Source organism: Cibotium barometz, chromosome 10, assembly GCF_041138505.1.
Source record: "Cibotium barometz isolate CiBa-2024 chromosome 10, ASM4113850v1, whole genome shotgun sequence".
In the NCBI taxonomy this organism is placed as follows: Eukaryota; Viridiplantae; Streptophyta; class Polypodiopsida; order Cyatheales; family Cibotiaceae; genus Cibotium; species Cibotium barometz.
The window spans coordinates 19,603,407-19,627,604 of NC_141055.1; the positions used below are offsets into that span (position 1 = coordinate 19,603,407).

The following is a 24,198-nucleotide window of genomic DNA, read 5'->3' on the forward strand; positions in this document are numbered from 1 at the left end:
GCCAGTTTATCAGAACGCTATGTAGCGGGGGAGAATGTGACACTATATCCCCAAAAGGATCTTCAATACCTTCTCAAGTGCAAAAGACACCCTGTACAACAAGCCATGTGGTCTGATAAGAGCCAACTCACAGACAAGTCTTGTCCTTTGTTGCCAGTTTATCAGGAGGCTATGTAGCGGGGGAGAATGTGACACCTTTCCAATCTGGTAAAACTAAAAGGCATCACAATAAGAAGCCTGAAAAGTTGTCTTATGGATGTCTTTCGGAAAGATCTGAATCTGATGATATCTGGACTGCAAATATAGCTTACTCAAAACCTTGGATCCCACTGGCTGATCTAGCATAACATTGAGGTAAGGAAGGAGGAACTTATTCTTGATGATGAGCTTGTTGAGCACCCTAGAATCCATGCAGAGGCACGTACTTCCATCCTTTTTTTAAAACCAAAAATCGCTGCTTGAGCTCCATGGGCTTAGGCCTAGTCATTATAGGATCCCCCCTCAACACCTAGGATAAGCTTGATGCGACGGTCCTTGGTTTGAGGAGAAGGCAACTCCAAGGGGATCTCATATTAAAGAGGTGGCCATGTTTGGCCAAAAATTTACTCATGCCTTTTTGAGCCTGTCCAATGCCTTGGTGGATGCCAAACTCTGAACTTACACCATGCAATAGTCCACCCTCGAATGCTAGCCGGTTCATCTAGACGATGGAGACACAAGCCGAAGGACTTGCGAGGGAAGGCAGAGACCCCTTGGGAATCCTGGAATGCTAAGCTGTGTTGCTTGTGGAAGAGCACCCCTTGATGATCAAACAAATATGGGTGACCTAGAATAACATCTACTTGATTCAGAGGTGCTACTTTAAATGTGCGCCTCTTGGAATACTCAGAAAGTACTCTGCATTGTCTGGATTGCTTCTTGTGGCCCATGGTTGTGGTCAACTGAGCTCCACTAGTGTCCACCTCTGTTGCCACCTAAGAGATCATGGATAATGTCCTTGGATGCCTTATCAGCAAACAAGATGGACACTTGATGCCCATGAATTTGAAGCCATGTTGTCCAAGAACAATGGAGAGACGGTATGACCTAGGCACGACAAGTTGTAGTACCGTCTGGGCAAGAGCGTCTGGGCAAGAGAGAGTGGTAGCTGGTGCTACTGAAGCTACAGTCGTAGTAGGCGCCTTTGTAGTAGCAAACTTGCTTTCTCCTTGCCCTTGCTAGTATGAATATTCAGATTTTTTTGGCAACGTTTGTACATTTGGAGTTAAGCATTCTAGGCATTGGAAGAACTTCGAGAGGCGCTCTTTGGAAGGGAGATGAGGAAGATTGCTCTTGGGCCCTATGTTGTGGTACGATCCCAGGACGAGGGCTCAAAGGTGCTCTTTGGGAGAGAGACGAGGAAGTGAGGCTCCCTGGCCACTTTTTTTTTTCCAAGAAAGAGACTTCTATTAAGTATGAAAAAGGCATACAACAATCACAGCTATAAGCCGGAATAGAATAGAATCACCCCAATATGTAAGGTGATTTCAACCACTGAGGAGCATCATGATGCCATGAGAGACTTGTGGGACTAGAGAAAAAGAAAATGCCATGGTTCCACTCCTGCATAAATATAACGTGCTTTGCTTGCGCGGAACGAGAGGACCCTTGAATACGAGCCCGAGTAGCCATGAGAGTATGGATGATATCACCCCATATAGTACTAATGCACGGAGACCCAAAGATCTGGACACCTTCAATAGCCTCCGTGCATCTAGCTCTCCAGATCTGCCATGTTGTAATACTGGCAACAATCTCCCAATTGGTGTCAATCCTTTGTCTGGGGGGTTTATAACCAGAGTGAGGGACATCCTGCAACAAACCATGCTGGGCAATACCTCTACGAATGAAAATAGCAGAGTTTGTACCACTACCCTAGTAAAAAAGCTGCGGAGCGGATTGGGAGAGCCAAGCAACTTCCCCCCAAGTCACATGCATGGCACGACCACTCAATTTGCCCATAAGTTGGGATATAGAACCCCAAATCTACTGTGTAGTGCTCATCCTCATAAACAATTCTGTACAGTCTCAAAATTTGCTGCACATCTCGGGTAGGTATTGCTACACCGAAGATCGATCTTAACTGATTGATGGGAAGACCACCATGTAAAAATAACCAAAAGAAATGAGATATTTGACTCCTTTTGTGTGAATGCCAAAGCCTATGCCAATATATGCGTTGTATTGCTGGAGAGATATCATAACTCTCCCAATGAGGCCTAAGAGTAGGGATCCTATGCATCCGTCAAGTTAGGAGAAGCGTGGCATTCTGTGAAACTAAAGAAGAGAAGGCTTTTCAATAGATCGAAGGCATCAATCCACTCCCACTCTCTTGGATCACATTGAAGATATTGGATAGGACTGCCACCATATAGCCACAAACACCAAGAGCCATGAGTCACTATCTGAGAAGGGTCAATGAACCAATGCTTTTCCTTGAATGACCAACAATCCTCACTGGACTAAGCCTAGTATCTGGGATGATCCCCTCCGTGCTACATCTCCTCAATCTTCCTCCAGGCATGATGGAATAAACGATGCAATCTGTAGCTTCCTGGCCTTGGAGAGCAATGACCTGCAGAGGTATGCCTATCCTCAAAAAGACTCCCAACCAACTCGGATGATAGTCTCCATGAAAGGTCCTAGAGAGCCACTCATGCAGAATAGCTTCATCAATTTGATCCATATGTATGCGATAGTCCCTAAGATGCTGAATGGATGCAGGTTTCCAATCCTCCAGAAGACTCTTAAGGGTCTTCCAAGAAAGAATTGTGTATGCACATTTCTCCCATCCTGACCACTGCATGTAACGAGATGCACCAAGTGGCCGACCGGCCTCATCCGTGATGAACTCGTTCCACATAATAGGTTGTCAATCAGCCTCATCCAAAGACCTAGGAAGCCTTTGTCCCAAAAACGGTCTCATGCTTCTCCATGCTCTGACAATGGCTGTAAAAAGAGGGGAAGATGGAGCCCTGATATCAGCCTCTGTGAACAAAAACCATGTGCTGGTCAGCCAATCTATCCCAACACAGGGTGTACATCCGGAAATCTGAGACAAAAAAAAATCCTCCCAAGGCTCAGTGCCTAGTAGGAAACTGGTCCTCAAATCTGGAGACATACCATGACAGTGCGATTGCGCAACATCATTCTCGAGGGTGCAATCATCCTGTAACTGTAATGCAACATCCTCTTGTGAGGGATCCAAATCCTGTGCCTGTAGAGCCTCATCCTCCAAAGAAGGATCAACATCCTGTGAGGCAAGAGCTGCATAAGGGTTGGGGTGCTCCAGTAGGGGTGCGTGTGAAGGAGCAATTACGGGGTCCGAGGTCGCCTGCCATCTCTAACCACAACCCATCGTTGTGTGGTCTGTTGTGGCATAGGGGCAACTAGAGTCTGGGCAACTGCAAAGGCATCTTATGGGTAGGACCACGCCGCCTCCTAGCATGGCCCCTCGATCCGGGACAATCTCTAGCAATGTGGCCCTGTCTCGACGACAAATGGGACACTGGTCAGGTCTGCCTGCAATCTCCATCCTCTTGGCGGAAATGAGAGCCGTCAAGTCTTTGAAGCATAATATGGTTGTCAGTAATTGATGGATCAGGAACAAGCACAAGAACCCAGGGTACACCATTAGAAGTGGCGGTAACAGCTGCAGAAGTTGAGGGGGGAGAGCTCAGAAGGGTCGGTACCTCTAGAACCTGCCCAAAGGATGCCCCTATGTAAGCTAAAAGCTTCCAATAAGACTGAGGAAGAGCAGGGAACCACAGTGAGACCGGGGTAGGGGCTGATCCTCCGCCATTGGATCAAAGCCCACCTGGTATTGAAAAAATAAAATCTTCCTAGGGCCAAGAGGGAAGGGGTTGCTAGCCAAAACCTGAGAAGTAGCTTCTGGAGAACGAAAGTCCACCTAGAAGAAGCCTCGACCAAGCAAACAAGTATCCTAAAAGTGCACAATCAGCTTCGAAGGGAGAGCTACCATAAGCCATTCATCACGGGTGTGCGAACGAGAGGGGTGGGAGCCATAGACCCTCGCAACAAGGGTGGTCTGGACCTCAATGTCAATGTCGTGCTGAAGAGAAGTGAGCTCGTCTTGCGAAAAATTAATGATTCTCCCAGTATGTGGGAGTGATGAAAGATTGACTGTGGCAAAAGCCATAGAACCAATCAACAGTGGGCAGACGGCTTGAATCCCGTTTTAATCTCCACGCAAGCGATTCTTCTTCTTGAGAAGGTTTTGAAAAACAACCCTTCCTGGTTTGCGATAGCAATGGTGATAGCGTTGGACTGTAGGCAATGGCTGTGAACCGCGTTGTCCTCTTCTTCCAGGCTCTACCATGTCTCTCGAATCCCATTTTAATCTCCACGCAAGCGATTCTTCTTCTTGAGCAGGTTTCGAAAAACAGCCCTTCCTTTGCAATGGTGATGGACTGTAGGTGATGGCTGTGAACCGCGTTGTCCTCTCCTTCCCGTATCCCCCTCTCTCAGGACCTTTAAGAGACTTGGAGGGCTAGCAATGATCCGATTTGGAGGTGCCTGCAGCAATATAAGTATGCCCCCCTCTGTCAAGCACCCAATCATCCACATAAAATTGGTCCAACCATGCATAGATACATCCTGCATCCCTTCTCCTGTTAGACCATGAATAAAGAAGAGTGGATGGTCTCCTCGAAATGTCATCCTCATGCCAACAATCCTTGCCATAAATGGAGAGTATAAACCTCTCCCAAGACGCTCTCTCAAGAGGATGCGCCAAACCCTCATGTCCGCCCCCTGGCCACTTTTTAGGACAGCCCACGCTTCATTAATAAAGGGGTGCCCAACTTTTAAGTTATCTGCCCTGTTTATTATTTATCCTTGGGTTTTTAGTGGTGTAAACTTGCACCATTCACATTAGTTGTAAAACCACTGATTTTGTGAATTGAGCAAAATAATACTTAACACTTGCAAGAAACATAAGATACAAGGTCAGATTCAAGTAGTATTATGCACACATGCATCCATGGGTTTCGAGGCGTCCTGGGTCCCATGTACATTCACATGCATAAAACCTAGGCAATGTCCATGCAAGAAAAACAAGTTTACATGTGCAAAGCATATGCCAAACAACATGTTCATGCAGAATGCAATTGTGCTTTGGATCCACCCAAAATTAAGCATTTTACACCTGAAATCGAGCTCTTCGGGTATGTAACCATGCTTGGGAGTGTGGCCAAATCACTCGTAGTCATTATTCATGAGGTCTACGTGCACAGTTATCCATACTTATATCTGCTGCCTACAGGTGGCGTCCAATCTTCCTGGATTGTTTCCCTATTGCATGTAAATGCTGGTCCAATCTTAGTGGTAAGACAATCTTTAGTAACAGCAGAGCCGATTCAGAAACATTCATTTTTTTCCTATCCACCACAGGATGAGATTTATAATCTTGGAGAAGCGATTCTCTTTAGATCTTTGAGGTTGGAGTCTGCGCACATGCTTCGTCTTGCCATCCCGAAGTCCTATTGGTCATCTTCTCCTTTGACTCGTCACTCTTCAATGGCTTGAGATCTTTCAGCTCTTTGGCTTCTGGTGCATGTTTGGACCCTTTCTTAAGCCGTCTTTCACAGGGGGGATTCAAATCTCTTTTCCTTCCTTTTCAGCAGCGTTTGAGCTTAGTGGAATTACGAGAGCCTCATGGCTGGATTTTTGCACCTCTAGGCATTACTGCTGATGGAGCCTAGAAAGGTATCAATTACTTTAGATGAACTCTGTCTAGCGTCAACTTCTAGTGCTACATCGAGAGACTCTTCCCCCAAGTGTACCATTGTTTGTGAATGGGGTTCTCACTATGTGCTGCCTTCCCAAGATGTGACACTTCTCAGAAGGGCCAACTTGCAGGCTTGTCCAGGACAGCATTTTTAGAGCGGACATCAGCAGTGGGAAACATCAACAAAGCAGCCCCAATTTGCAGCAACATGCAGTGATCATCTGAGACAGAGGTCCTCTGTGACTTTGGTTGTTTCTGGGTGCTTTGACATGGATTTTTTATTCATTTGGCAGGCTTTCAAACCGAGCAATTTTTTCCCAGAACTAATAGTGAATACAGTTTAGGTATCTGTGAGTGCTTCAGAGTTGGTTTCAGTCTTCTATTGCGTTATTCTGTGTTACTCTTTTACACTTACAGGAAGGCCTCACACACATCTGACGTGTGTGATTCTTGACCATGTATAAGTTGCGGTGAGTGAGATGAAAGGTTTCATACCTCCCGTGAAGGGGGTGGTGCATGGTGAGGGCCCCCTCTGCCGACAATGAAACTCTTAGGCACAAGGGAGAGTCTCTTGATGTAGTGATAGAAGTTAGACAGCTCATTGATACTTTTCAAGGCTCCATGAAAAGGAATACCTGGAGGAGCAAAAAGCCAGTAATGGACTTACCAAGGTGATCATAAGGCTTATATGATCCAACTGAGGGCCAAAATTGCTGGAAAGGAGGCGAAAGAGAGAGAAAGAAATATGTTATTAACGTCTACGAAAGATCTGAAGGGTCTATGAAACCACAGAGATGTTACATGTGATCCATGAGTAAACTGGATGTCAAGACAACACAACACGAAAAAAGAAGAACTAGCTGCTGAAAGAAAAATACAAGGCCAATGTACTACGTAGGCCCTGAAGTACAATATTGTGGGCAGCAGAAGAGCCTCCTGTGTCCAAACTCATAATGCGTCGTCCTCGTCATGGAGCGAGTATTTGGCCTTGATGTCCACTACCTGTCGGAGTGCCTCTCTCTGTCACTGAAGCAAGAGAGATCAAGAAAAGGAGAGTCCAAGCTGTACTTAAAGGGAGGTTTCCGGTTCATCTCAAAGCCATGTGACTCAAACCAACTGGTGGTGCACACATACCAACAACTGCTATGGTCCTCCTCTCCCAACTGCCTAGAAGACTCCAAAACTAACCATGGGAGGTGATCTCTATGTAATGTGTAGACATGCTGTATGTAGGTGACGGCTTGGAACATGGCATCTATGAACGAGAGGGGCGGCTCCAACACTCGGTGAATACTATGGGATGTGGCACTGATGGCTTACTCCTGATCATGCGTGACAACATCATACCCTCATAACTTCTTGTCTCTCGACTGTGCTCCAGTCCTTTGCTCCCAAAATCTAGTCCCAGAAAGATGCTCCGTACATCACTACTGGGTGAATGAAAGTATCAAATAGCCAGTACTTGGTACTAGGTTCCTGAAAGTAAGCATGAAAACACTGTCTCTCTAAATGAGCCAGAGCGGCATGTCCTTGTGCCAATCGTGCTTGGGCAGCCATGCACATAGAAAACAATGGGCCAGTAAAAGTGATCCCCAATTATATATAATATAGTGCCATGACATCCCAAATCATCTCAAGTGGGAAGTGGAACTTCTGCAATCGCCCAAGAAGTCGTGATCTGGAGATTTAAATCGAAGGCCTTGCGGAAATCCACAAAGCAACATTAAACCCGATGCTCATGTGCCCTAGCCTCCTCAATCATAGCCCTAAGAGTAAAGATATGATCCAATGTGGAATACTTCCTGCTAAAGCCTGCCTGTCCTAGTGCTCTCTGTCTCTGCCTCTTTGCTAGAGTACCAATCTCTGCCTCCAGTATTGGCCCATAGATCTTGGCCAAGGTTATGGCCAATCATGATAGTCTCCTGCTTTCTGCATGTACCAAGGTTTGAGTATATAGTTAGATTCGTTGAAAACTCTCCACGAATATCTCTAACTGGTGTCTAGTTGATAACATGTGCATGGGATCAGCATACTTCAGGTCAAAGAAAATTTTAAGCCTAGATGACTCATCCTCTTGTCTGCAATGTAATTTTTTAAAATTTAAAAAGGATGAATGCTATGTCAAAATAAGTTCTTTAAATAAAAACACTAATGTTATCTTAAGCCTTTTCAGTATGCATAATGATGGAAAATCTCAAGCTCAGAGCAGCCTTGGAATAGATATTTTATTACAACTTTTAAAGAAAGACAATTTGCTAGTTCAAACCGCAGCAACGTCGGCACTCATGAGGTAAAGGACCGTTATCTTTTGTCTTCTAGTAAATTGGAGAAAAGAAAGAGATATATTAAGCGTCTATTAAAGATCCAATGGGCCGTTGAGGCCAAAGCGATACAATAATGTCCATGGCATATCTCATCATGGAACGGAAAATAAAATAGAACAAATAATAACCTATATCACTCAAGTGACACAAAACTGTCCATGGAAATCTCATCATGGAATACAAGGAACATGAAACATGAGAGGAGGATCAGCCCCCAATAGATGGTATACCACTCTCCAAAATATCAAGCATGGGCTAATTAGTACGACCAAGAGGCTACGTCACTTGGACAAATAGCTTTATGGCGATGAGCATGTCCTGGACCTAGAGCTGGTGATGGTTGGCTGGCGTGCGAGAAATGAAATGATATATTAACGTCTCTAAGAGGCCATAATGGCCTGTGAGACCAAAACTGAGAGTACATCTGAAGTTGGTGTCTCATCAAAGAGAACAACTAAATGAGACTAAAAAGTACAATAAACTGATTGTCTTACAGTTATAAAAACAGAATTGTAAGACTCCGAGATGATACTAAGTAGAAAATACTGGAAAATGTATATCAGGTAGATCCATGTATGCTAATCAGTTGAAGTGTTTCCCTCTCCTTAGATCAAGTATCTCCGCCATGGGGCTGTCTAGAATGGAGAGGTCGTAGAAGCGAGGTAGGCGCCTCCGATGCCGAGCAATAATGGCTCTAATCTGGCGATGGTGAGGATGCCATGGTCGGGATCCTGGTGGGCGTGGCCGACGAGCACGACATAAGGTATCAGGAGGTGTGTGGGCTGGGTTGCTGGTGCTGGTGCCGAAGAAATCTGTCAAGGTCCTCTGTCTAGGTACATCATGGCTCGGTCTCCTGTTTGCCAAGAGGATCTCTCTGTGTCTCCCGAGCTCAAGTAGGAACAATCCCAGGCATCTCTGATCCTCAAACTCCATGACGCTACGTAACGGCCCAAAACCCTCTCGGAATAGGCAGTGATATCTCCCTCGGATCTCATAATAGAATGTACATCGGCAAATGTAGTGCTCCTCTATCTCTGCCTCCTGGTAGCATAGCTGACAAATGCGGTCATCCAAGATCTGATGCACATATCGCCCTGTCTCAATCCGCAGCTGGTGTGATGAGGTCCAAATCTGTCCAATGGCACAACGTATCCCATGTGATAGGTGTACATCCATGTACGCCGGGCAGGTGATAAAATTATTTGGTGAGAGGTGTAGAAAATGGCTCTTGTAATGAGCCATTTTCGTGCCTAAGGACTCAAGGGGGCTAGTCCATGTCCTCTCTGTGTCCACTCTGATGATATCCATCCTGATCACGCGGTTTTGCTCTGAGCGGGTGAGATCCAAAAATGGACAATCTAGACTGTACTGAAAGGGCGGTAGTGCCTCTATCCACAAACCATGTAGGTAAAACCATGATCTCATCTGAGCGTACCTGCAATGAGTATCTCCATCCTCTGCCAATTGTATGGATGAGGTCAATGCCAATCGGGAGTACCTCTGCTGAGGGAGCTCCCATAGCCGCTGTAAAAAGGTAACTGCCTGGAATAGGGCCTCGGTCACTACTGGTGCGGCACCCAGCTCAGCCCGAACAATCTCATGTGGTACTGATGATTTGCTCCGAATCATGCGGGCAATCATCATAATCAGTGGTCTCTCCATTTGCCTCCATCCCTCATCCGTCCCTCTATGAGATCTGTGATGTATGGTGGGCCCCCAAATTGGAGCTCCATATAGGAGGGTCAGTGTGACAAGCGTATCAAATAGCCACAATTTGGTGCATGGCTCCTGAAACTGTATGTGTGCTCATTGCCTCTCAAGTGCTCCCAAGGTTGCATGCCCTCGAGCTAATCTAGCTGCTGCTTCCTCCTTCAGGGAGAAACGCGGTCCTGTGAAAGTAACTCCCAAGTAGACATATGACCTGACGTACTCAACCGGCTCCCCTCGAAAAGTGAACTAAGGCTCTGATCTCGTCACCCATGCCTGTGTGGTGTTAAACACCATAACCTTGGTTTTCCCAAGGTTCACTGTTAGATCTCTATCCGCACAGAAAGCCTGTAATGCATCGAGGTGTCTCTGTAATCCCTCCGGAGAGTCTGAGATTAGAACAATATCATCAGCATATAGCAAGATGGGCATCAACACCCCTGCCAGGCATGCCCCTAGGCCTCCCAATCTGTCTACATAACTAGAGACCGCATCAATGTACAGTCCAAAGAGGGTGGGCGATAGCGGGCATCCCTGCTTCACCCCTATCGTGCTAGTCACCATATCGGATAGTCCGCTTGGAGCTCGGACCCTGCCTGTCACACAGACTCATACAAAGCATAGATCCCCCACTGCATATCCTCGGGTACCTCAATGTCATGCAATTTGTGCATAAGCCTTGCACGTGGTAGGGTATCGAAGGCTTTGCGGAAGTCCACAAAGCAGCAGTATATCCTTCTCTTCTGTGCCCTGCCCTCTTCAATAAGTGCCCGAAGTGTCATGTGATCTAAGGTGGTAAATCCTCTCTTGAAGCCGGCCTGTCCATGTGCTCGATGACCATGCCTCTCTACCCAGTGGCTCAGCTCCAACTCCAATATAGAGCCATATAGTTTGGCCAAGTAATGACCAATCATGATCGTCCTGTAGTTGCGTGGTACCATGGGGTCCCCACTCTTAAAGAGTGGTACAATGATATGCTCTGTCCAGCTTGCCGGGAAACCCTCACAAATGGCACGATTAAACACATGTACGATGAGCGGAGCGTGCATATGAGAAGTGCTCTCCAACTAGCCCATCATGATCCTGTGCCTTTCCATTCCGTAACGTGTCTATCACATCTAGCACCATCCGCTAGTAAAAAAGGTGCTGCTAGCCGGTCTAGCTCCCAGTGGAGGGGGGGTGGGGGGCTGTCCTGGTGCATCATATAGCTCTCTAGCATAAGTATGCCATGCCTCAGGTGCAGTAATCAGAGTACCAGGCTGTCTCTCCTGAAACATCTTCCGTGCCCTCTTGCTGTCCTTCCCCAGGAAGAGTTGGTAGATCTCCTCCTCTAGCTTAGCTAGATAGGCTCGTTTCTTCCTCCGCACAAGGCGCCGAAAGATCATCCTGGCTTGTCTATGCGTGTGAGTCCCAATGGCAATCTCACGCTGTAGTTGTGCTCGTGTCTCACGACACTCATCATCATACCAACTGTTTTGTGGGGCAATGCTGCGGGGGTGGGTGGAAGGGATCACAGTGCAGGGAAACGCATATGAGGCAGATGCATGTAGTACACTTGCCAGTCCTCTCGTGATCTCGTCTGACTGTTTTAATGAACCTTGTGAAAAGGGCTTTAATTAAGGAACATATTTATTTATGTCAAACATTGTTGTAGGATTAATTAGAAAACAAATTGACGCGTGAGCAAGGTGGAAAGTGGGAGGATGGAATGCCCCCAAAGGGCACCATCCTACGGACGGGTGGAACCGATTAGTCGGGTAGCTTTCCAACAATAGATTAAGTGAGACCCCTGGCCAGATAAATAGGTTCTCGGGTAACTCTATTCTAGGAGACTAGGCCAGCCGGCTGTGCCTTACATGGATGAGAAAAAAAGCGTTGTCTCTCTAGGAATCAAGATTAGTACTTGCCCAAATTATCCCATCTCTCGGGGATCTACCTACTAGTGTGAAACTCAGGTATGCGTGATCGGCTGCTATGCTAATGGGCCGACTGGAAATCGTGAAACCCCGCACATCAGGAATCAATGAAGGAGATCCCATCAGGTAGTCCACTGTGCTCGCTCCCCCTTTAGAGTTCCAGTGTGTGAGAGCATCTGATCCTTGCCATCTCGATAAGCCATTGTATATGACCAACCCATGTGCACTCCCTAGTGTGAGAAAATGCCTGCCATAATCTGTAATCTCCCCCTCATCTTGTGCTGATCTCTGCAACCCTACATCGTCTGCCGTAATCTCCCGGTACATAACCTCTTGGGTATCATACAGCTCTGTCTGCTTTGTGCTTGTACGTGCATTAAAGTCTCCCAATAGTAATATGTCTCCCATGCTGGCAAACCTCATGATATCATCATATAGTGGCATATAGGGCGACTCTCCTGATGGTGCAAACCTGGAGTGGGCTGGGGGAAAGTAGCATACCGCCACATATAGCTTGCGGAGCCCCTCTTTGCATATTCGGACCCACATGCCCAATGGGCCTATGAGACCAAAGTGATACAATAATGTCCATGGCATATCTCATCATGGAATGGAAAATAAAATAGAAACAAATCTAAACTATCTCACTTGAGTGATACAAAACTGTCCATGGAAATCTCAGCATGGAATACCAGGAACATGAAACATGAGAGGCCCCCTGGCCCCACATTCCAATAGATGGTATACCACTCTCCAAAATATCAAGCATGGGACTAATGAGTATGCCCGAGAGGTCTCCCTCACCTATGTCATGTGGAAAGGTAGCTCGATGGCAATGGAGCATGTTCTAGATCTGGAGTTGATGAGGGGATCGTGGCTGATGTCCAGGGGCCGGGGACGTCAGGCAAGCTGGAATGCGGGTTGATGGTTTGTTGCAGATCATATGGGAGAACATCATGACCTGGGGCCTCTCAACTCGCCTGCCAATCCTCATCAAATAAATCTGCACCCCCCCTCCCCCCCCAAAAGGCTGCTCCATACATCAAGGCTGGTGGGATGAGGGTGTCAAAAAGCCAACCCCCATCCTGGGCTCTTGGAAATGTGCCTAGAAGCACTGCCGCTCAAGTAAGCTCAAGGCTGCATATCCCCGTGTCACTCTAGCATGTGCTGCGGTGGAAAGCATGGTGAAGCGTGGGCCATTGAAAGTGACACCAAGGTAGACATAGGATGGGACACTTTGAACACTTGTGCCTATGTGCTAGGGTTTGAGAGTACAGTGTAGCAGAAATCAACATAGCACACACGAGTCTTAAAACTTACGGGTCGGCTTGAGGCTGTTAGCCTGTTCACAACTTACCACGTCAGAAGGCCACGTTAGCAATGCCACATGGCACGTGCGTGTGCCCATGCTGCTACATGTACTGTTCATCTTGCATGCACTTTACGTCATCCACTTGCATTGCAATTGTCCTAGGACAGCTGCACTCCTTTCCTTCACAATGTCCACAATGCAAAAGGCTCACAATCTGTCCTTGTTGCATCGCCCTAGAAGTATGCCCTATTGTATGATAATAGAAGCATCGCCCCTCCTTTTTATATTGGTTCTGCTCATCTGGTTGCGCTTACCACTGGTCTTGCATGCTTGAGCTGTTTGGTGACTAGTTTGGAGTAAGTTTAGGTGTGTCACTGCGTTGGTCAAGTCCTTGGAGCCAGAGACTCCCGTGCTGTCCTGGGGAAGACTCTGTTTGGTTTCGGCCCTTGCCACGTGTAGTAGCTACCTTGGGCTTGAAATTCTTGGGCTCTCCACCATTACTTCATCTCGGCACTTTGCACTAGTGCGAGTGCCCATTCGAAGGTTGGTGGTTCAAACATATGCACATCCCATTGGATCGCATGTCGAAACCATATAGGAAACGCTTTCTTGTCCTCCTCTGATTTGTTCAACTACAAAGCCATACGAGTGAATTTTTTGGCAAAGTGGAGGACCAGATGCTTGTTTTTGTGCAATCCCCGGAACTCGTCCTCAAGCCGCGCAAGATAATGAGGCGGTAGAAACCAATTGTTGAGATCGTTGACAAACTGGTCTCATTCATAGGCGGCAACTCCAAACTAGGAATTGGCTTGGGCTCAATGAGTCTACCGAGATATAGCTTCACCCTCAATGTAGCAACGAGCTAACACTACTTTCTCCACATCTGACTCTTTACCCACAATAACATAAGCTTCAAACCTATGAATCCAACAATACAAAGCTGTGGGATCGCGTTTACCATTATACTTACTAAAATTCACCTTCTCGTGAAGACGAGTCAAGGAAGTAACTGGTACCACCCTTGCGTCAAGAGCTGCAAGGAAACGGTCATATTCCATGTGTCGTCTTTGTTCCTTCTGTGCAGTAGTGCGAGTTTCTACCTGCATCCCAAGCTCAAATTCCTAATCTGCAATTCACGCGGTGATGAACGGGCCTGCTGTGTTAACCGCTCGATGGAGTTAGTCGAGGCAGAGATTTGGAAAGGGATCTGGGTGAGAACTGAAAGAGGTAGTTGCTTCTATAGGGCTTGGATTATGGCTTTTTGCTCATGCAATTGGTCTCCCTGTTGCTTCATGAGAAGTATAAAATCTTGGAACATCGTTTGGATCTAGTCGCCACAAAGAGCATTGCTCCCTGATGCCATTGTTGTAGAAGTGACAGTCTCTTCCTGGATTTGGTGCTCTCATTGTCAGAGTTTGCCATTGTGGGCATGGTCAAGTTTTTCCTTGACTGCAAATAAACCATCCACTAGGTGTGTGGGAGACATTCCCGGTCGCTTCTGGAGGCTGGGATAGGAGTCACACTGGAAAGGGGAGTGCTTCCAGCTTCTATAAACCAACCATACAAGCGATTTGTTTTCTTTTTGTCTTTGCTGAATTTCTCCACCGGTCGCAAATACCCTTTGAAAGGGGCCCACCATGTATGGTTTATTTGCTTTATTGAATGAATAGACTGATAGACTGCTGGCTGTCAACTTGGATACCTTCCCTTGGCTGATGTAGCATTCAACCTGAAGGAAATCCCTTGATCTACACTTTCCATCTTGCTTGGCTCCCTTCTTGGCTTGTTTCCAGCCCTTGGACTTTAGCACTTGCAGAGAGAATAAGATCCTTTATGCCAAATGCTGCTTCTTGCTTATATAGGGCCCAAACATGCTAGTCGGCTAGTAGATAAGCTGTCGGCCTATTGAAGAGGACACATGCCTGCTGGTCGGCCAGGTTCAATCTTGTCGGCCTGTTTATATGTGCCCACGACAAGATGATATTGCTGTTTATGCAGGCGCCTTTCACACGTGTCTAGGCTGCTGGCTGGGGGCTCGCCAGGGCTGGCTGACTAAGGCCTTCCACACTTGGCTGCCTAAAGCCTGATGCCCCATGTCTGGTGTTGCTAGTTACCATACACACACCAACCTATTGAGTCTTGTCTACTGGTGCGCCCATGCATCTGGCTAGAAGCCTAACAAATTCCTGGTACAACCTCTACATGATTCTAGAGGGTTATAGATGTTCAGAACATGCACTGACTTCATGTGCGGGACATGTACACTTGACCATGACCCTCTATAGTGGATCCCTTGTCCCAGACAAGGGCTCACAAAGGGCCAGTTACCACTCTAAGACTTGCACCTGTTGTATCGATATGGCCACATGGCATCCAAGTGTGGGATCCAAGTGACGCAATGGTGGGTGAGTACCTCATCCTTTGAGGGCCTATGTAGTGAATTGTTCATGCATCCATGGAGCATGTTCAGGTATTCCTATGAAGCTCTCTCTAGTCTCCTTTTGGCAATGGATGTGGTTCCACAAGTCTGGGTGCCCTAAGACAAGTCTTTGGGCGTTTAGATGAAACTAACCATTTGGAGATCGTGATGAGAACTCCTTGGGCTGGGGTTCTCTCAAGGCGTCCTTGTGTCCCCTCCTCATCATCTTGCTCTCTAGCTTGGTGTTGACCAACCTTCTTGGAAAAGGATGCGATAAGTGTTTGATCCTGGTTCTCTCGTCTTGTATGGGAAAGGAGGGGTGACGGCAAGCTCTTAAGAGGCAGCGGGCGCGAATGGGGAACACAGGCGGAAGGAGAGGGGATGACGAGCAGGGAGTCGGGAAAAGGAGCACAGGAGGAGAGCGCTGGGGTCGGCGAACAGAAAGACTCGCAGGTGCGAAGCAGGGCGGGCAGTGAATGAGAAGGGGCCATAGGCAGTGAATGGGAAGGGGCCATAGGCAGAACCAGGGCATTCATTCTAGAGTCTCCTTTCCATTCAACTAGTTGGCAAACATCTTCCCAACAGCTCAAAATGAATTTGCAAAAGGGGGACCTGAGTTTGCTCCTGTGTCTTTATATCTCATGCAAGAAAGGTGCCACACAACTTTGATTCTCATATTTCATGACTTGGCGAAGAGGACCAAACCCATAGATTGTGAAAGCGACCCCTGATCTTGTATTATGCTGGGCATTGAAGGATGGCATGCTTGCCAGTCTCAATCTCCTGCATGTCATATACCACACATTGTAAAGTATGAAAATTCCATGTGTATTCCTTGTAAAGTATCCTGGCATCTGGGTAAACCCATCTGTGGTCACTACAAGAAAATGTTCTCAATACAGCTTATCATGTTCTATGAAGATATCTGCTAGATGTCATTCCTAATGATTCTATTCAGTTCTAGACTCAAGAGTGCATCGGATTGACTTGATTATTGAAAAGGCAGGAATGCATCCACGGGGACTTGGGAGGCCATTTATTTGGTTGCTTTGGTGCACCAGCAGCTTTTTACTTCCTGTGATGCTTTGTGCATGGATGAAGACAAGCCTAGCCATGGGAGCCTTAGTTTTCCTCTGTTTTGTCCACAAGTCCCTTCGTATGTACGTGACAAGCTGAAATGAGGCATTTCATGTAGGGGGGCGAGCTGCAAACGCTGCCAAAATGATGTGATGCTGGATGTAGGATTTGCTATGTATGAGACGTGAGCATCTTGGCCTGCAACCTTTTAACCAAGCTTGAGTCAAGAGATGTAAGATTGACTGCCCAAAATGGTGCCTCATACATGGCTGCTGGTCTAACCAGTGAGTCAAAGACTTTATTTTTATTTGTTGGAAATGTGCCTAGGAGCATTGCCTCTCTAGATGTGCTAAAGATGCATATCCCTTGGCCAATCTTGCCTTTGTGGCCGGGCTTGAGAATTCCACGCCTAAGTATGTATTATTGATTCACTATTCCCACTAGGTGGTTGTCAAATGTAAAAGTGTATTTTTGCAGCTCCCTCCAAGATTGACACTCAAGTCCAGTTCTTTTTAACAGGAGTGTAATGCATCCAAGTTAATAAGCTACATCATGTGCACAAAAAGGGATGCAGATCATTGCCTTAGCTAGGGTGGATCCCTCACCACCCAATGTGTCAATGGAATCTGCAAGATCATCCATATAGAGTCCAAAGAGTGTGGAAGAGAGACAGCAACCTTGCTTCATCCCAGTGGTGCTTTATATGGGCTCTGAAATCCCCTGGTTTGTGCATAATCACCAAGTGACCTGTTCAGATGCATAAGCAGTGAATGACCTGTTCACAGGAAATGCCTGGAGCCCATATGACCTTATTCTCCACCTTTTTATGTCTCAACGTGCTAATCAATTGAGCTCGTGGAACCATGTCAATAAAGCTTTTTCTCCTATTTTTGGCTCTCTGATGACTCCAAGTGTGAATATATGGTCTTACGTGGAATGGTCTCACTAAAAGTGTGCTTGGCCTATGGCTTGGATCTCGTCTCTCCCCCTTCGGTAGGGGCCAAAAAGTGTGCGATGGATGTTTGTGTGGTATCCTGCTGATCTCGCCTCCTTATTTGTAGCCTCGGAAAAGCCTCTCTTTGATAGTGGCTCTTATAAGTAAAGTCCCAAACATTGCTGGTCTCTGTAGTGCATCAGCCGTGATAGAGGACCAAACCCCTCTTTGAAGAGACCGTGAAACCTCCCATAAACTGGGCATCTGAACAGATAGTGCTCGTCAATCTCTTCCTCCCCAGTCATGCACAGTCTGCGTATCGGCTCCTCCTGTGGTATGCCCTTGGATCTCTTCGACTCTACTCAGAGGCGATGAGATGACATCCTCAACTGACTGATGGCAATCCTCTTGGCATGGAACATGTGTCCATAGAGAAAGGGTTTCTCAATGAAACCATTGTCAGTAACTCTCAAGAAGTGTTCTCTGTAAATTTGGAGCTTTGTAGAAAGTTCTAAGCGGATAGTGCTGTTGATCTCCTGTTGTGAGAGATCTAAAAGAGGGGCATTGAGGTTATACTCAAAGCAGAGAGCCCTCCTGGTTCCCGAACCCTATCAGTCACTGCCTCATAAAGGGCCATCACCGAGAGAGAGAGAGAGAGAGAGAGAGAGAGAGAGAGAGAGATGCTATTAACGTCTACTGTGCGGTATCTTGCCTCTCAGACTGCTTCCTCAGTAGTCTATCTTTGTGGTGCTTCAAGGATTTAGGCCATTGTCACAAGTGATGCATTAAAGAGTTCAGAGATGTCTGGGACTATACTTACTTAAGCTCCTTGAAGAGACATTGCTGGCATCCACGTATCCCGTAGTAAACTAGGCATCTATAGTAGTGTTCCTCTGACCATCTCCGTAGTGCTACATAACTTGCATACCGCTCTGCTCTCCTTGTCTCAATCCGAAGGTGGCGTGACAACACCCAAGCTGACCAATGACGTTCCTCATGCTGTGGGACATATGTCTCTGTTCTCAATGAATCCATTCCTAGTGAGCCTCAGGAAATGCTCTCTGCAGGACTGCTGCTTTGGGGAAGCTCGGCGCAGGATATCCATGTCCAGTCTATATGAAGCTGAGTCAAATCAAGGTAGATAATGCAGTTGATTTCGTGCTGCTAGAGATCAAGAAAGGGGGAGTCCATGCTGTACTCAAAGGGAGGAAGACGGTCCATCTGAAGGCCATGTGACTCGAAACAATTGGTGGTCCATGCATACTAGCAACTGCAATGACCCTCCTCTTGTGCCCTGTCTAGAGGACTCCAGAGGCTGCTCTCTGCAGTGTGCAAATATATTGTATGTATGTGATGGCCTGGAACATTGGTCTGTGACGCAAGGGACTGATCCGAATCCTGCCAGTATTATGGCATGTGGCAATAATGGATTACTCCTGATCCCAGGTGAAAGCATCATACCGTGCAGTCTCTCTGTCACGGGCCTTTGTATTTTGACATCCAAGGAACTAGGAACAAAGGAGAATGCTCAAGGTTTATATTTCACTTCAGGGAATTGAGTATTCTACAACTCGATGGTTGTTGTCCAAGTTGTATCCAAAACATAGTAACAAAAAACTTGTTTCTAGCTTTCAAAACCTCGAAACAGTTTTTAAAAACCTCGAAACCTCTCAGTACGGTGATTTCGCCCAAATTTCAGGTTCAGTTTCTCCCATATTTCAGGTTTAGTTTTTTTTCCCTCCCCAATTTTTATGGGATTTTTTTACTTTTGTTTTTCTTTCATATCCTCCTCATCACCTTCCTTCCCTCTTCTTCTCCTGCCTCCCTTCTTCCCTTTTTCATCTTCTACTACTTCTTTCATCTCTACTCCTCCTTCATTCATTCTCTTCTTCCCTCTTCTTCTCCTGCCTCCCTCCTTCCCTTTTTCATCTTCTACTACTTCTTTCACCTCTACTCCTCCTTCCTTCATTCTCTTCTTCCCTCCTGTTCATCTTCCTTTCTCTTCTTCTCTCCTCTTCTTCTCCCTTGCTCTTCTTCTCTTCTATTCTTTCCCCTTTTTCTTTATACACCATCCTTCAATGTCTTAAATCTTTCCCAATTTCTACCTTCTCTTCTTCAATTGCATAAGAGTCCTTGATTAAACCATTTGTGGCATCTAATCAAGTAAAATTGCCATAATGCCTCACCAAAATAAGGATGGTTTCAAGATGCGAGAGAAGACACCATTTTTTATCATTACACTGTTTTTAGATGGCTACTATAAGTTCTTTAGGTATTTATACTTGATCCAAAAGGAGCAACTTTGAGATTGAACAACACTAAATCTTTTGTACAAGAGTCATGGGACTAGCCATCTCATGGAGGCACTGTTTATTAGTGAAGGAAATCAGAACTGAGATTGAACAACACTAAATCTTTTGTACAAGAGTCATGGGACTAGCCATCTCATGGAGGCCCTCTCAGTGTCTACGATAGTCAGACACTGACATGGGTAGTTGGACTTCGGTAGGAACTAGTGTAAAAACTAAGAAATTGGTGTCAAAACCAAGTCATTTGTTTATTTATTTTAATGCTTGTGAGTATATTTGTGTTGTGTGCCAAGGGTCGGGGATGCCCGGTTAAACCCAAGGATGAGCATGTGTGCACGTGTTTGTCTTTTGACATATAACGGGTGCTTGTTGATCTTGACAGGAAGAGAATCATGGTGGGAAACTCTTGCCTGAGGGCGACTCTAGAGGTGTAAGGGTGGGAGTATGTGCTAGAGAGATCAAACCCAAGGTCACTTTATGTGAAGGGTGAAAACCGTGAGAGCAAGAAGCTCTCCAAAGGAACTGTCTGTGCATTCATTTGTTTATTTATTTTATGCTTGTGAGTATATTTGTGTTGTGTGCCAGTTGTGTGTTGTCCTGTCCGCGGTCACTCGATGCCCTCCAATGTTGGCTATGTGGGGAATCTGTCACAATCACCTGATGGGGTCCAAAGAAGTGAGTGATGGTGATTGAGTGGTTTCCTGCTGATCCTAAGGCCCTGTTTGTAGTCTCAATAAGACCTCTTGATGGTGGCCCAGCCGGGGCGGGGGGGGGGGGGGGGGGGGGGGGGGGAATTTTGGTCTACCTATGCAAAGAAGGCGGGGAGAAGAGGGTTCTACAAGCCTAAGAGGTGGATGTTTGTGCGCTGGGCCCCTTTTGGGCCTCCAGGAGCTGTCAGCAGGCCCATGGAGTTCTCTGGGCATGCTGTGGGCGGATCTGGAGACAAATGTGCAGAGAAAAATTTAATTTGGGCTCTGCAGCTTGAACTGAAACGATGACTGGTCGGGCCATCGTATCCTCTGTGGCATCTGGTAATACCTTGTTGTAAACATTCTGTGAGGTGGTAGGTATCTCCAGTTCGCTGCCTGAAGGGCCACGCCCATGGTGGTGTGTGTGTCTGTGCTGTTAACAGTGGTGGATGGGAGTTTGCCAACCCTGCTTGGGCGGGGTCTGCTAGTGATGCAGATCGGGCTGGTGAGGGCGCAGGGCTGCATCTCCCATCTGTGGCTGCCTAGGGGTTGCATCCACCATGTGGAGTGGGGGGAGACAACTCTTGTGCAGGGCCTCCTCATTGGGTAGGCCGCTGTGCTGTGTGCAGTGGCTGCTGTGATGGCCTTCCACTAGCGCAGCACTAGGGGCAGAAGCACGCAATGTGCCCCATCTGGCAATATACAAAGCACCAGCTGGGGAGCTCATCTTCCGAATGATGTTAGAACCATCCAGTTGAGGAATCTAGTGGTGCTGTGGAAGGTTCTCAAGTGGGGGAAATAGTAGAATGAACAATTGGCCTGCAGCCCGGGCCATGGCAGTCAACCACGGAGGCCAGCAGATTAGAGTCGGGTGTGAAGCAATGGTGCCATCTGGCTACTTTCAGACGGGGAATGAAGGTTGACTCAAGCAGATGGGAAGCCCAGAAATGGAAGCAGCAGCAGGGAAGGAGGTAGGGAGAGAGGGGGCGAACTGAGATAATGATGTGAATTAGTTTTTAGTTCTAAAGTTAATTGAAATGTGTTTAGCGAATAAGGCAGCACCACACTGGGGGGGGGGGGGGATATGGAGATCCGGATATATGTAGGGATCTCCAGTTCGAATCTTCTAATCACTCTACACTAAGCTCCGTGGTGTTATCGTGTGCCTATAATATTAGCTTTAGGTCTTCTACTTTTCTTAATATTTCCTCATCCACAGCATCTTGCAGCACGACGTTGGCTGGTGTGTGCTTGACTGCAAGGTGATATGTGGATTCCATTTTCATACACTTCAAGCTTTGCCTTTAACTTCTCATATATCTTTTTGGGCATCTTCCATTGGATATTGTGAAGCACTTCACAAGCTTTTTCAAATCAGCATTTTCTTGTTTCATTTATACCATGGCGGAAGAATCTTTATCATTGTGAGCATGCATTCCATTCCATTGTGGAGAGAGTGAGAGAGTGAGGGGGAGAGGTTCTCACACATCTTTTCCCAACATTTCAGTATTACAATAAACATCGATGCAAAGAAGGATTTTATTGCTGGAAATGGGATAGCTTCACTAGTGCCTTTCATTGATTCAAGTTCAAAAATCCTCTCCTTCAATTCTCTTCAGGTATAAGCAACTTCTTACATCACATTCAGATTAGTTTTCATGATCGATAATCTTCACTCCTATAAATATGCATGTTTCAGCATATTTTTCTATAAGTTATGATTATGTGCAGTTGGTTACAAATATCTCTGAGCATCCAAATGGAAGGTCTCAACTCCAAAACCAAATCTCAAAGGTGCAAAATCTCATGAATACTTCTCACTCACAGATTCAAAAAAGATTTGCAAAATCGACATTGCAACAGTTGAAGTTTAAGCATAGACCATACAGTTAAGTAGTTATAAGATGGCTTATAAGCAGTTTCTTTGTAAGTAAAAGAAACTACGCAAGGATTAATTGAAATCCACCTTAATTTATAGTCATTGAAATCTCTTCAATATAAATTGAAATCCACCTTAATTTATAATCATTGAAATCTCTTCAGGATAAATACACCAAATCTAGATCCATGCTGATTTACTAAATCTATGTTGTAGATCACATTATCTTCTTCTTTATGTGTAATCTTGTTAAGATAATTGTCTGTCTTTGTACAAAAAGTTGTTTCAACACTATCATAATGGAAAAATAGCTTGTTATACAAATGCAATATAACCTAAATCATGGAGTAATGCATGCGCATGTTGTAATTTACAAGGAATTCTTTCCAAAGAATCTTTTTTTTTTTCAATCTTCTACAATGTAAAATTTTGAGGCTAGGTATAAAAGAGAGCAACACAACTAATTATGGAAAGGATTTTGTGTACCACACATTTATGCATTTAATGCTTTGTCAAACAATAGCTAAAATTAACCTAGCATTGATTGCCTTCTATTCATGTGGTTTTAAAAAAAATCAGCTCACATTTTAGTCTATTGAAGTTTTTAATCAATGTATGTGGAGAACCGTCTTCAATCCGTAAAAATAACAGACATGGAAGTGAGTGAAAAATACTTGTTGAACTTAGCTTTCCTTAACCCATTATTCATTGAACAAAAATATATGGGCAAGATACGTAAATGCATTTTTTCGTTTTGTAAGAGAACATAACCAAACAACTCTTGAAAAGTTGGATATCACAATGAAGTACTAATTTTGCAAGCTACATGTACTTTTAAGTTCAAGCCCATAAAGGCTCTTCTAACTTCCAATAAGAATTTTGCAAAATGGCTCCTACCAAGATTACCCTAAAAGCCTAACCTTTATCATCAACTAATCAAAAGCACCCATTTGCTTCAAGAGGCTTCTTACATGGTACTCCTCCAATCATGCAACCTTCTACATTTCTCCTCGATGCACACGTTTTGTTTTGATGGCATAAATTATGTTTCATTAATTAGTGCTTGCGAGCAAACACTAGTTGTGTATATGAAGCTTAACACTTGGGTTCAATTGATGTGTGTCGGAGGTTATATCATTGCTCCATTAAAAGACCATACTTGTCCACATTTCTTGATTTTACATGGGGATATGTAGAATATACATGTATAGTGAAAGTGAATAAATGAGCATGAAACCTTCGTCAATGAACAAACTTTCTTTTAGCAAGTGCTTTGATTCCATCTAGGAGTATACTTCCACATTAGGGTGCTCAATTTGGAGTGAAAGAGAAGATACAATCTTTCTCTTGTATAGCCAACAATTTCAAGGACAACCCTAATCAAGTATCGTTGTAGCCTCACAATTTATTGTCATTATGCTTGTACCATCCAAAAACTTAGTGTGGTGACAATTTCAAATGGGGGCTCAAATATATTTAATTACAGAATTTTTACACTGGATGTGCAAGAAAAACTTGGCAGAAAGCTTTTTCCCAATGACAACGTAAGCTTGTCCCTTATTAGATCTATCTGTTTGTTATGTTAGGGATACATCCCACCAGAGTGCTACTTCTATACAAAGCTAAATATCCAATGCAAGTATGATTTTTAATCACTTCTAACTTGTGTGTGTGTGTGTGTGTGTGTGTGTGAGAGAGAGAGAGAGAGAGAGAGAGAGAGAATTCAATTCATGTATGAAGTTTAAATATACATGTGAAGCTATCTAAATTTCAGGGCACAACATTATAATCTCTTTTTTTGTAAGTCAAGAGCTTTGTTAATTTGTAGAATCTTGAAAGAAAGC

At 45.4% G+C, this 24,198-nt stretch overlaps 1 protein-coding gene across 1 annotated transcript in view; it reads left to right on the plus strand.

The window, feature by feature from the left end:
- The window catches only part of LOC147634636 (radial spoke protein 14-like), a 72,554-nt gene extending 50,051 nt beyond the window's left edge, over positions 1 to 22,503 (plus strand). Inside the window, exons 8-10 of the mRNA XM_086803769.1 lie at positions 7,962 to 8,078; positions 21,983 to 22,094; positions 22,207 to 22,503. Of these exons, the coding sequence (XP_086659895.1) occupies positions 7,962 to 8,078; positions 21,983 to 22,094; positions 22,207 to 22,368 (391 nt within the window). The 3' untranslated portion in view covers positions 22,369 to 22,503. The remainder of the gene's footprint in view (positions 1 to 7,961; positions 8,079 to 21,982; positions 22,095 to 22,206) is intronic.
- The last annotated feature ends 1,695 nt before the right edge of the window (positions 22,504 to 24,198 follow it).